The 14483-nt window shown below is 42.2% G+C and overlaps 1 protein-coding gene across 2 annotated transcripts in view; it reads right to left on the bottom strand.

Annotated features, from left to right (window-relative positions):
* Positions 1-597: 597 nt before the first annotated feature.
* Positions 598-14483, bottom strand: part of MRS2 (magnesium transporter MRS2) — a 34087-nt gene continuing 20201 nt past the window's right edge. Inside the window, exons 10-11 of one of the 2 annotated variants that reach the window (XM_058732849.1) lie at positions 3151-3264; positions 598-2607 (exon numbers count right to left, since the gene is read on the bottom strand). In XM_058732849.1, coding sequence (XP_058588832.1) covers positions 2497-2607; positions 3151-3264 — 225 coding nt within the window. In that variant the 3' untranslated portion in view covers positions 598-2496. Of the gene's footprint in view, positions 2608-3150; positions 3265-11635; positions 13919-14483 lie in introns of those variants that run through there. The other variant, XM_058732850.1, reaches the window with a different exon arrangement.

Here is a 14483-nt window from a genome sequence, read left to right on the forward strand (position 1 = left end):
TGATCCTGTAACAGGGAAGCACGCTAGTGAAAGGTACTAAAAGTGCAGGGAGAAGTAATGACAAGAACCCAGCTTCTCTAGAGGCAGAGTAGAGACTGGTCCAAAGAAGTAGTCCAGCAGAAGAGTAAGAGTTGAATTAGAAATCTAGGGAAAGCTACTAGAGTTAATTGTGAGCACAGGTGAGTACATACAGGGAAACAGGACACAAAGTCACCTCTGGATGAGTCCTGTGACTGTCCCCTTTCCTAAAGAGAGGCAGGCCATCTGCATGGTTCCCTAGGGAACAGCAAAAAGCACAAATACCATTTGGTTTCATTTGGGTAACAATTATTGCTAGTTCTACTTATGTGAATTATTCTTTTTAGTTTAAGGGAAATAGCTCTCATTAACACAAATCTGAACTTAATAGTTTATGTATATGTAAACTTGCTTTGAGATCAGAATGGTTTTATGCCTTTGTACTGCAGATTTAGAGCGATCTGAAGTGGGTCTTGGAATAAACTCAGATCTCTGAATGCCCCTGTCCAGGCACCATCCATTAGCCCACCTCCACAGGTACCACTTTGCAATTCCAAAAAATAAAGCTGTGTACAACTCTTAGAATGACTCCCCACGATCTTTTTATTTAGTGGTTATTCCTCACAATCGGTTTATCAAGAATAAAGCGAGTGTTCAGATGTCATTTTAGGATGCTATTTTCTGCCTTCCAAAAATGGACAGTCTGAAGAATATTGTTCCTTGAACTTGTGAAACAGGCGATAAGACTGCTCGCTTACATAACCAACTTTTGGTATTATTTTATTTACAGAAGTTTATGTGCTCAGTCCGTTTCAAAACTTAAAACCACTGAACTTTGTAATTTTCAGTGTAGGCCATCTTATTACTTACTGTCCGCTAAGCAGAGCTAGCTGACATTTTGAAATCCTCCTTGATGTGAGCACCTTAGAGAACCTGATAAACCATCAGTGACTTCTCTGCAGACTAAGGAGGTAATTGCCATTTCCCTTTTATTGACGAGATGGGACTCATCAAAAAAATTATCTTACCCAAGTCTGCAAACTAAGTCACACCAAAAGGAAAAAGGCCAAAATTCAATTGTGTCTGATCTCAGTCAAATCAAAGTCCTCTGGGCTTTCAATTCTTCCCCTGTCACAGTTAACGTTTATAGCCTACTTTACAGTGATAGCACAAGACCAGCAGCAGGTGCTCTGAGGTGGGCCAAAGAGTGTCCTATGAAATCTAAGGATTATCAGAGAGACTTTGTCTTGAAAACCACCATACAGATTCAGGACACTAGAGAGCCACGTCTATCCATGTTCCAACACCCACACCACAGAGCATACTTGGGGGCCACTCTGCCCTGGGCTCAGGCCACAGCTCCTGCCATTCTACCACCTTTGAAGGCCTCCTGTAACCGCACCTGGGAGTAGGGAAAATTGACAACTTCATCCGTTTTCTTGCAAATTAGGAATAAAAATGCTGTTCCAGGAGCTATCACCAAACCACTTGGTAAACGGACTCCTAAACTTCCCCATATGACATCCTATTGTAGTATCAGGTGACCCCAACATCACTGGCATATTTGTTCTTTGGAGTACAAGAGCTGCTCTGGAATCTTCCATGTTACTTTTGAAGGGAAGGAAAGCTATCATGTTCTGCAAAACTAACCTCCAGAAAATATAAAAATGGTAGTTAAGATGGTAAGTCAGATAGCCGTTTTGAGACTTACAAATAGCCACAGTTCTGAATCCCAACCTGACTGTAGACAAAATTCTGAAGTTTATCCACCTTTTGGTTTTAGGAAGCCCATCTGTGGCTATGTGCACTTTTTTTCGGAGGTGGTCGCGGTGACCCCTCTGTCTAAAGTCCGGGAACGACCAAGTAACAGAAGGGAAATAGTTTCTTTTGACACTATTTCTAAAGGCTTTGTTATAGCCAAGCAAAGAAAAATAGTTCCAGGGTTCAAGAAAGTGAAATCTTGATTAAATGGAATCCATGTAAGCTGATGTTCAATCGTTTCATTTTTATTTGCCTTATATAAAAAAGGAGGCAAATACAAGAAAAGACTGATTTAAAGCACAAACTTTCCAAGTGTGTTTTGAGGTTAATATAGATTTTCCTACCTTTCCAGTCACCTGAGAGCACAGGGAATCTTGTTCTTGGGAACTTCCTAAGAGCTGCTACCTGGTCTCATCACACGGGTTCATCAAGTTTTCAGGCTTTGCTTGGCGTGAGGCTGTACTTTTTTTTATATGTATAAATCAGTCTCTCCATGCCTCACATCATGTCTCTGAAAACAGCCTTCTCACTTTGTGGAAGATAGAATTTTGGCCTTTTACAAAGCAAGTACTTTGCAATTAAGTTCTAGTACTGTGAGTGCCCTAATATTTTATCAGACATAATTTAAGTATCAGTGATTTTTTTCAAGTCTCTGATTCTATAAAAGAAAATAAAGTATCAGAAGTTTCTCATGACTATAAACAAATAATCCAGTCTCTACCGCGTTGTCAGGACACTCCTGCTTGATCCGGGTCCATCTGGCCGGAAGCTGTGTTTCATTTCCATGCTTCTGTCTGCCTGAAGGGTTTTTTTGGGTAAAGGGGCCATCTAAATAAAGAAGGGAAATTAATCATTTTAGTTGGTGTCTGTCTGAAAAGAAAAGCCCCTAGTAAAATGAGAACTACCTACCACATGAGGGAAGGACCGTAAGACTTGTATCAGTATCTTACGTGTTTACTCCTGGTGTGAACAAGGAGTAGAAGGGGGAGAAAAAGGGTAAACTTATCTTGATGAGAACACTACATTTTCTACATTTCAATTGGGGTTATGACAAAGCCTGCGGCAGAATTGCTAACATCTGTCTAAATACATAATGCTCATCACAGCGCTGCACACAGAAGAAGTATTTCTAACTTGTTTACTGTGCCAGGCACTGTGCTAACAAGTACTTTACGTATATTATTTAACTCTCCCACTAGTACTTTAACTGGCAGATGGGGAAAGTGAGGGAGGCTTAGAGAAATTAAGTGATGTGTTCAGGGTTGCAGAGCCTGTGACCACGTAAGCCCAGGCTGAGTGTCTCGGGAGCCCAGATGTGACCCCTGTGCTGCACTGCTGCGAGCCAGACTCTCCACACCACACACCACATACCACAGGAGGCAAAGGAGCTTCGAGCTGTCGTCCGAGGAATGACAGCAGACGCCTCCAGATGAGGCCACTTCCCATAAACATAATTCCTGTAATCAGCCAAAACACCCTATGGTCCTAAAAGAGAACACAGTTAATTTTAATCACAAAAGGCTGGGTTCCTTAGCAGTAGAATTTCCCACACTACTCTTACCCCAAAGCTTAAAAGAAGCCTCTTGTCTGTCCAGCTCCTTCCTGCAGGAAGGACCTAAGAACAAGCCTTGACTGCACCCAGAGACCCAAGAATCAGAAATAAATTAGAAGGAAAACATGATTTAAAAGGGCTTAAATATTTTAAAATCGGGGTGCCTGGATGGCTCGGTTGGTTAAGCTTCTGACTTTGGCTCAGGTCTCACGGTCTGGGAGTTCCAGCCCCATGTCAGGCTCTGTGCTGACAGCTCAGAGCCTGGAGCCTGCTTCGGACTCTGTGTCTCCCTCTCTCTCTGTCTTTCCCCCATTTGTGCTCTGATTCTGTCTCTCAAAAATAAATAAACGTAAAAAAAATTATTTTAATCATCTATAAGCCAAACATAACTTGTACTTTGTTTTCTTCCAGTCTTTGTTTACATACATACAAACCTGATTAGTTACACACAGAGAGTATACACACATTTTTTGCATATGGCTACAGTTCCCAAACTGTGAGCTGCGGTGTCCTGAGCATCACAACACCCCCAGAATATTTTAAGTTTTTAAGGGGAACACAGTGACATCTGCAGTGTACTCTGAGAACCACCAGTAAGTTGTTTGACTTAACTACTTCATATAAAAATTGTTAGGTAACATCTCAAAAACTACAACATAATCAAAAAACTTTTGGTCTAGTGATACTATGGAAAGACACTAAGCATCATGGACCAAGGAAGTTTGGGAAGCTCTGACTTATACAGTAAGTATTTCCCCTGTGACTTTCAGAATCGTTGTATTTTTGCAGTGTAATGTATCCGTGTACAGAACCAGACTTGATGTTTACTATCCCACAGGGAAGGGATTCCATCTGTAGCTCTGTCAGTTGGTGATCAACCACAGCCTCGTTAGCTCCAGTGACTGAGAGCTCACCTGTCCCCCAGGTAATTCCGTCACACAAATGATAAACTATCACTGTTAGAAATTCATACCATGCATGAAGGAGAAACCCACCTCCCTGGATGGAACATGAACTCAGAGTTAGATATAAGCTATCAGGGAGACAAATGCTAAATGAGTTAACTTTTGTTAATGTTCACACGTTTTCTAGTCATCCAAAAAAAGAAAAAAAAAAGGCCCTAGTTTATTAAGTAAAAGTTATGTTTAATTTTTTTTTTAATGTTTATTTACTTGTGTGTGTGAGAGAGAGAGACAGAGTGCAAGCAGGGGAGGGACAGACAGAGAGGGAGACACAGAAGCCTAAATAGGCTCCAGGTTCTGAGCTGTCACAGCACAGGGCCCGATGCGGGGCTGGAACTCATGAACTGAAAGATCATGACCTGAGCTGAAGTCGGACAGTTAACTCACTGAGCCACCCAGGTGTCCCAAGTAAAAGTTATGTTTAAATGAGACTTAGTGTACACGGATCACTACTATCTTTGCTGCAGACTGATTCAGTAATCCACGTATGAATCAAACATCTGGGAATGCCAAAAACTGATACACTCGAGAGGTAAGCTAAGTTCCAACCAAGCTCGAAATTCCACGTGCTACTAAAATACAGAGAAACTGCATTTGGAAGATGGGGCAGTAGGAGGACCCTACGCTCACCTCATCCCAGGACACAACTGGACACAACTAGACTCACGTTAGTGTTATTAACCCAGAAAACGACCTGAAGATGGGCAGAACAGACTCCGCAAATAAATGTGGAGAAGAAGCTACAGCCAAGAGGGCAGGGAGTATGGAGACAGGGTGGGGAGCTAAATGACAGTGGGGCTGTGCACAGAGGGAGGAACCTGCAGGCACAGAAGAGGGGAGAGAAACAGACCGTCACACGGGGGGCCTGCATGGGAAGACAAATCCACATAACACTGGCTTTGTAAACCAGAGAGGCTAAATTTTGTGAATTCTTATAATCAGCAAAACTTAAAACCTGGAATTTAAAAAAATCAGCAGACTTGGGCGCCTGGGTGGCTCGGTTGAGCGTGTCTCAATTTTGACTCAGGTCACGATCTCACAGTTCGTGGGGTCGAGCCCTGTGTCAGGCTCTGTGCTGACAGTGTGGAGCCTGCTTGGGATTTTCTCTCTCTTTCTCTCTCTCTCTCTCTCTCTCTCTCTCTCTCTCTCACTCTTTCTCTCTCTCTCTCTCTCTCTGCCCCTCCCCCATTTGTTCTCACTGTCTCTCAAAATAAGTAAATAAAATTAAAAAAATATATAACTAAAAATCAATCAATCAATCAGCAGGCTCAACTTTGGGAGAGCCGAGAGGTCAAGAGGAAACTGAGTCCCTGCCTTTAAAGAGCCAACACGAGAAACAGCCCAGGGGAGATACAGCATAGAAGCAGCAGTGTGAGAGCGTGTCCTGGAGGAGTCTCCCAAAGGTGTCTGTCCCTCCGGGACACGCAAAACAAAGGAGCTGGCAGGTGCCATTTCCCTCCGCGCCCACAGCCAGCACTGTGGTCTCCTCCCCCAGGAGACCCAACAAACCTTGAGAACACGGACACTCCTACACCCTGGGCACTTCGTGCATCCACACACTCCAGGGCAGGGGCCCATCAGAAGCAGCGCCTCCAAGCCTGGCTGTGTGCAAGCAGCCCCAATGGGGGCCAGCACCGCTCCAGAGTACCTCCTGCCCGGGGACAGGGGAAGGTCAGAATGTGGCCCCAGCAGTGGGCTGGGGGCAGAAAGCTGATCTGACTGCAGGCCCTGTCCGCCAATGAAAGCTTCTCAGGGGACAATGCTGGAAAGCAGCCTGCAGTTCGGTGCTACTGCATCTCTGACAAATGCCTGGTGTGACTCAACTCAAGCCCAAGGTGGCACCAGACTGGCCCACTAACACCACAGAGACCAAACATTGCCCAGAGTAGGCCAAGAGCCACTGCAGACAGCGGGACTGAAGGTAAACGTGGCCCAGACACAACAGTCAGGTGCACTCCAAACACACAGGAGACACCTCTGAAACGCCAGGTTTTGGTGAACAGGGGACGGTGTCCCGCAGGCACACAGGACCTGTTCTTTACAAGGCCACTGCCTTCAAAAGCAGGAGACATAGCTGACTTTCCTAATACATAGAAACAGACAGGGAGACAAAATGAGGCAGAAGGATATGTCCCAAATAAAAGACCAGGACAAAATCACAGCAAGAGACCTAAGCGAAATGGAGATAAGCAACATGCCTGATAGAAAATATAGGGCAATGATCATATAGTTACTGGACTTAAGAGTGGAGGACATTAGTAAGACCCTTAACAAGGACTTAAAAAGAACCAATCAGAGATGAGGAACACAATAAATGAAATTAAAAACACACTAGATAGAATAAATGGAGGAAGCAGAAGAACATATCCATTGAGGACAGAGTAATGGAAAGTAATCGAGCTTATTAGCAGGTGAGAGAAAAACAAGTTATAAACGAGAATAGACTTAGGGAACCCAGTGACACATCAAGTGTAATAACATTTGCAATGCAAGGATCCCAGAAGGAAAAGAGAAAAGGGAGAGCAAATTTATGTGGAGAAATAACTGCTGAAAACGTCAAGAATCTGGGAAAGGAAACAAACCCAGATCCAGGAGTCACAGAGACAGTCCAACAAAATCAACCCAGCAGGTCCACACCAAGACATATGGTAATTAAAATGGCAAAAAGTGGTGATAAAGAGAGGATATTAAAAGCAGCAAGAGAAAAGAAGAACATCAAATACAAAGGAAACCCCATAAGGCTATCAGCTAATTTTTCAGCAGAAACTACAGGGAAGAAGGGAGTGGCAGGATATATTCAAAATGATGAAAGGAAAACAATCTGCAGCCAAAATTACTCTATTCAGCAAGGCTATCATTCAGAACAGGAGAGATAAAGAGTTTCTCAGACAAACAAGTATAAGGAATTTATCACCACTAACCCAACCTTATAAATGTTAAAGGGGACTCTTGGGAAAGACTGTGAGAGTATGAAAAGTAGGAAACACAAAAGCAGTAGAAATAAGTATATCTGTAAAAAATCAATCAAGGGACTCACAAAATAGAAGGATGTAAAGTATGACACCATATACCTAAAATGTGGGAGAGGAGTAAAGGATGGTTCAAACTAAAGTGAACACCAGCTTAACACAGACCGCTATATGCAGAAGATGTTATTTACAAACCTAATGGTAACCACAAATCAAAAGCCAGTAATAGATATACAAAAAATAAAGAGAAAGGAATCCAAGTATATCACTATAGAAAGCCAACTAATCGTGAGAGAAGAGAGCAAGGGATCAAAGGAACACAGAAGAACTACAAAGGCAACCATAAAACAAGTAACAAAATGGCAAAAGGTACATATCTATCAATAATTACTTTGAATGTAAATGGACTAAATGCTCCAAAAGACATAGGGTGACAGAATGGATAAAAAAACAAGACCCATCTATATACTGCTTATAAGACACTCGTTTCAGACTTAAAGACACTAACAGACTGAAGGTGAAGGGATGGAGAAACATTTATCATGCACATGAATGTGAAAAGAAAGCTGGGGTAGCAATGCTTAGATGGAAAAAATAGTTTTAAAACAAATACTGCAACAAGAGACAAAGAAGGATGCTACAATAATCATAAAGCAAACAATCCAACAAGATATAAGAATTGTAAACATTAACGTACCCAACATGAAAGCACCCAAATACATTAAACAGTTAATAACAAACATAAAGGAAGTAATCAATACAATAATAATAGTAGGGGACTTTTAACACCCCACTTACATCAATGAACAGATCATCCAAACAGAGTATCACTAGGGAAACGGTGACACATCGGACTAAATGGATTTAACAGATATATTCAGAACATTCCATCCTAAAACAGCAGAATACACATTCTTCTCCGGTTTGCATGGAACGTTCTGCAGAACAGACCACATATCAGGCCACAAAACAAGTCTCAAAAGTCAAAAAGACTGAAGTCATACCACATATCTTTTCTGACCACAATGCTATGGAACTAGAAATCAACCATAAGAAAACAATCTGGAAAGACCAAAAACACATGGAAGTTAAATACCATGATACTAAACAATGAATAAATCAACCAAGAAATCAAAGAGGAAATAAAAAAAAAAAGCTACAGAGACACAAATGAAAATGAAAAACCAATGGTCCAAAATCTTCAAGATACAACAAAAGTGGTGCCAAGAGGGAAGTTTATAGCAATACAGGCCTACTTCAAGAAGAAAAATCTCAAACAACTTAACCTTACATCTAAAGGGACTAGAAAAAACAAAACCCAAAGCTAGTAGAAGGAAAGAAAAGAGCAGAAATGAAATAGAAACTAAAAAAAAAAAAAACAAAAAAAAAAACAACAGATCAATGAAACCAGGAGCTGGTTATTTGAAAAGATCAACAGAATTGATAAACCTTTAGCCAGACTCTTCGAAAAAGAAGAGAGAGAGGACTCAAATCAGAAATGAGGGCGCCTGGATGGCTCAGTGGATTGTGTCCGACTTTAGCTCATGTTGTGATCTCAGTTTGTAAGTTCAGGCCCCATGTCAGGCTCTGCACTGACAGCTCGGAGCCTGGAACCTGCATCAGATTCTGTGTCTCCCTCTCTCTCTGTCCCTTCCCTGCTTGTGCTCTTTCTCAAAAAATAAATATTAAAAGATAAAAAAAAAAAATCGGAAATGAAATGGGAAGTGGTGTCACAGAAATACAAAGGATTGTAAAACAGTATTATGAAAAATTATATGCCAACAAATTGGACAACCTAAAGAAATGGATAAATTCCTAGAAACATATAACCTCCCAAAACTGAATCAGGAAGAAATAGGAAATTTGAAGACCTATTACCAGCAAGTAGGACTTATTCTTGTGATGCAAGGGTGGTTCAATATTCGCAAATCAATCAGCATGATACGTCACATCCACAAGAGAAAGGATAAAAACCGTACTGATCATCTCAACAGATGCAGCAAAAGCATTTGACAAAGTACAACAGCCATTCATGATAAAACCCTCCACAAAGTAAGTTTAGAGGGCACATACCTCAACAAAATAGTCTGTATACTGGAAAACCCAATAGCTAATATCATCCTCAATGGTGAGAAACTAAGAGCTTTTCCCCTAAGATCAGGAACAAGACAAGGATGTCCACTCCCATCACTTTTATTCAACATAGTACTGGAAGTCCTTGGCTCAGCAATCAGACAACAAAAAGAAATAAAGGCATCCAAACTAGTAACAAAGAAATAAAACTTTCACTATCTGCAGATGATATGATACTATACGTAGAAAACCTGAAGGACTCCACCAAAAACCTGCTAGAGCTGATACATGAATTCAGTGAAGTTGCAGGGTACAAAATCAATGTACAGAAATCTGTTGCATTTCTCTACACTGATGATGAAGCAGCAGAGAAAGAAATTACGAAAAGAGCCCATTTACAATTGCATAAAAAAAAAAAATAAGATACCTAGAATAAACCTAACCAAAGAGGTGAAAGATCTGTACTCTGAAACCTATAAAACACTGATGAAAGAAGAAATTCAAGACGACACAAAGAAATGGAAAGACATTCCATGCTCATGGATTGGAAGAATAAATACTGTTAAACTGTCTATACTACTCAAAGCAATCTACACATTTAATGTAGTCCCTATCAAAATACTGACTGCATTTTTCACAGAGGTAGAACAAACAATCCTAAAATTTGTATGGAACCACAAAAGACCACAAATAGCCAAAGCAATCTTGAAAAAGAAAAGCAGAGGTGGAGGCATCACAATTCTGGACTTCCAAGTTCTATTTCAAAGCTGTAATAATCAAAACAGTAGGGTACTGGCACAAAAACAGACACACAGACCAATGGAACAGAACAGAAAGCCCAGAAATAAACCCACAAATATATGGTCAATTAATCTTTGACAAAAGAGGCAAGAATATGCCTCCTATGGAAAAAGATGGTTTCTTCAACAAATGGTGCTGGCTCAACTGGACAAATAAAAGGATGAAACTGGACCCACTTTCTTACACTATACACAGAAATAAGGTCAAAATGGATTCAAGACCTAAATGTGAAACGTGAAACTATAAAAATCCTACAAGAGAACACAGACAGTAACTTCTTTGGCCACAGCAACTTCTTTCAAGATAGGTTTCCTGAGGCGATGGAAACAAAAGCAAAAATAAACAATCAGGACTACATCAACAGAAAAATCTGCACAGCAGAGGAAACAATCAACAAAACTAAAAGGCAGCCTATGGAACGAGAGAAGATATTTGCAAATGACATATTGGATAAAGGGCTAGCATCCAAAATATATGAAGAACTGATCTAACTTATCACCCAAAAAACAAATAATCCAATTAAGAAATGAGAAGACATGAACAAACATTTCTCCAAAGAAGACATACAGATAGCCAACAGAAGAGACAACATGAAAAGATACTCATCATCACCTATTATCAGGGAAATGCAAACCAAAACTACAATGAGGTATCACCTCACACAGGTCAGAATGGCTAAAGCCAACAGCACAAGAAACAACAGATACTAGAAAGGATGTGGAGAAAAATGAACCTCATGCACTGTTGGTGGGATGCAAACTGGTGCAGCCACTGTGGAGAACAGTGTGGAGGTTCCTCAAAAAGTTAAAAACAGACAACTACCTTATGATTCAGCAATCACACTACTGGGTATTTACCCAAAGAATACAAACACACTAATTCAAAGGGATACACGCACCCCTATGTTTATGGCAGCATTATTTACAACAAACAATGGAAGAACCCTCAGTGTCCATCAATAAATGAATGGATACAAAAGATGTGTTTTTACACACACACACACACACACACACACACACACACACACACACACACACACACACACAGTCATGAGGCACCTGGGTGGCTCAGCTGGTTAAGCTACCAACTCTTGATATTGGTTCAGCTCATGATCTCACGGTTGGTGAGATCAAGCCCTGCATCGGGCTCTGTGCTGACAGTGTGGAGTCTCCTTGGGATTCTGTCTCCCTCTCTCTCTCTCTGCCCCTCCCCTGCTTGCACTTTCTCTCTAAACAAACAAATGTTAAAAAAAAAAAAAAAAAGAGAAAGACAAATACCATATGATTTCACTCATGTGGAATTTAAGAAACAAGAAAAGGGGGGAAAAAGAGATAAAGTAAGAAACACATTCTTGTAGAGAACCACCTGATGGTACCCTGAAGGGAGGTGGGGGGAGGATGGGGAATAGATGGTGGGGATTAAGGAGTGCACATGTGATGAGCACCCGGTGATGTGTAGAAGTGCTGAATCACTATATTGTACACTTGAAACAAAAAGAAAAAAAAATCTCCATTTGGTAACCATCACAGTAATATTTGATTCAGGCATGAATTAGTTTTTGGTCAAGTGACAGATGCAAAAACCAGAGGGTGAAAATTTGAAGAATGACAGGATTTTTACACAGTCTCAAAGTATCTCCCTCCGAGACATTTCACTCCACAGACAGAGTCACTTTACAGGAGAGAAAGTTAGCAGACACCTCCCTAACCGATGGTCCCAATAATGGGACAAACAGACATCATGTGCTTCCTGATGGGACTCAATGTAAGAACATACTGACAATGCATAACCAGAACCTCAGGACAAAGAAAGGCTATCAAGGGTCAAATAACAAATCTCTTTCTTAGTGAGTGTCATGGCCATGAAAGACAAAGATCAGAAAGCTGATCTCCATTAAGAGTCTCGGGAGACAGGGTAACTATGTGATCCAAGGTCTTCTAAGAGACAAAGAGCAGCACCGAGACAAAAGCCTAAATCCAAATAGGGTCCGCAGACTGTAAAACAGCACTGTTTCAATGTCAGTTTCCTGATTTTGACATCTGCATTGTGGTTATATATGAGAATGCCCATGTTTCTAGGAAGTATATACTGAAAGGTATATAGTGAAATATTTACAGGTGAAGGGGCATCACATGTGTTGCTTACTCTCCAGTGGTTCAGGAAAAAAAGGCTGCACAAACAGATACAATGACAGAGTGAATGTGATGTAATGTTGGTGTTTGAAGACACTGCATGAAGGCTCTATGGGAATTCTGGGACTATTCTTGGAAGATTCTAAAATTATCTTAAAAAGAAAAAAACAAGAAGTTTTTCCTATTCTTCAGGATCCCCAGAGACAGAATTTGTAACGGGTGAGGTACTGATCCGAATCTTGTTGTGTGGGAACCAATCCCCCCGAACGACTCACCTCTCATCTCAATGGGGCGGCTCCACACTGAGGACCACACAGGCCAGGAGCTACCAGAGGGGACCACACGGGCCGGGAGCTATCATAGAAGAATTCTAAAACTCCTGGCCTCAGAACAGATGCCCAGCACACCTAAAATAAATTCAAACCCTATCCGGCTCTACAAAATCACCACGATCTCCCACCTGTCTACTCTGTGACCTCCTTCCCTACCTCTCTCTTCCTGACTCACCTTCTCTTGCCCCTTCCGGCCTTCTGCTCCTTAAAGAAGTGCAGCCCATCCCTGCTGCAGTCAGTACATGTGCGGCCCCCTGTGCCTCGCGTACCTTCCCATAGACCGTCCCATTCTGTACGGTCAGCTCCTCAGAAGGACCTTCTCTGACCAGCCCATCTCCTCATCTTACTTCCTGTGAGCATCATCCTTGTGCCGGGCTTTTCTTTCATGGCACTTCTCACCTAATGTACTACATGTCTATTTCTATGCTCTCTCCTACTGTCACGTGACCCCCACGTGGGCAGGGACTCCCTGCTGGTTCCCTAAGGCTGAAAGCAGTGCTTAGTATGTAACAGGCACCAAAACTCTGTTTAGAGGATGAACGAATAAATGGACTGCATTTATTTTTCTTTACATCTCAGTACAAGGAGAACTAAAATGACTAACACTGTGCCTCGCTGATGATTGTCCTTGGAAGTGACAAGTAAGCTGAGACCTGAGAGGAAGTAGGAGCCAATCAGGCAGAGGAGGTGGGAGCTGAGGGAACATGTGTGGGAGGAAGTGAGCCTGTACAGAAAGATCAATGCAGCATGGACAGTGGGGCCGAGTGGTTGGCTCAACGTGCAGACGAGGGCACACACACCAGGAAGAGTCCTGCAGCCCAAGGAGCCTGGATCTTTATTTTAAGGGCAATCAAAAACCACTGGACAGTTTCACAGAAGAGTGACCACCAGATGTGCTTCTTTTACAGGCCACTTTTTAGAAGTGGAAGTGTCCTGATGAGACAGGACACCGGTTGGACAAGGACGACAGGGAAAGAGACAGAGAATGACCTTACAGATTACGTAGGACATGGAGCCAAAAAGAGTGCTGAGTGCGTATTCAGATTATTTTCTGGAAATCTTACAGTAAGGTATTTTCTGAAAATACAAGGCTACGATGATATGAAGAACTCTGGCAGTTTAGTGTTGCATTAATGTGAAAGTGCAGCCAAGTGCAGAGTACAAGTCTCGGGCTCAAATCCTAACTGTTACTTTATAGCACTGAGCCCTTGAGCAAATTACCTCAATTTCCTGGGCCTCAGTTTTCTCATCTGTAAAGTAGGGTAACACTTCCATCTTCAAAGCTGTGACTTGACTGAAATAAGCAAGCTACCAATGCCTGGCACGTAAGAATTAGGAAAAAAGTCCTTCATTAGCATGGCCTCTCTGTGATTCTGAATTACCGCCACCTCATGGCAGGACCCTGCAGGAGCACCATCTCACAATCAATCCTGCACACACCGCACAGGGGGATCCCGCACGGGCACCACTGCACAGGGGGATCCCGCATTACCGTCACCTCATGGTGCCACGCTGCACAAGCACTGCCTCACGGTGCGATCCGGCATTACCGGAACGACATGGTAAGACCCTGCGGGCTCACCATCGCATCATGTGACCTGCACCACGGTCTCCTCACGGTGCGATCCCGCACTACCCGCACCTACGGCAAGATCCTCCGGGAGCACCATCTCACTATGCTCCTGCATACCAGAGCCCCACAGTGGGATCCTAGAAGAGCACTGTGCACGGTGTAACATTGTTCTGTCAAACCTCTCCCACGCGTGGTTCCAGGTTTCAAGAAACCTGAGGTAACCTAGGCTACAGTTATATTTACGTTGTAACAGGGGCTAAAAACACTGCCTGAATTTTGAATGAATTAGACTACACATTTTAATTCACTA

The sequence above is a fragment of the Neofelis nebulosa genome, chromosome 6 (assembly GCF_028018385.1).
Source record: "Neofelis nebulosa isolate mNeoNeb1 chromosome 6, mNeoNeb1.pri, whole genome shotgun sequence".
NCBI classification, from domain to species: domain Eukaryota; kingdom Metazoa; phylum Chordata; class Mammalia; order Carnivora; family Felidae; genus Neofelis; species Neofelis nebulosa.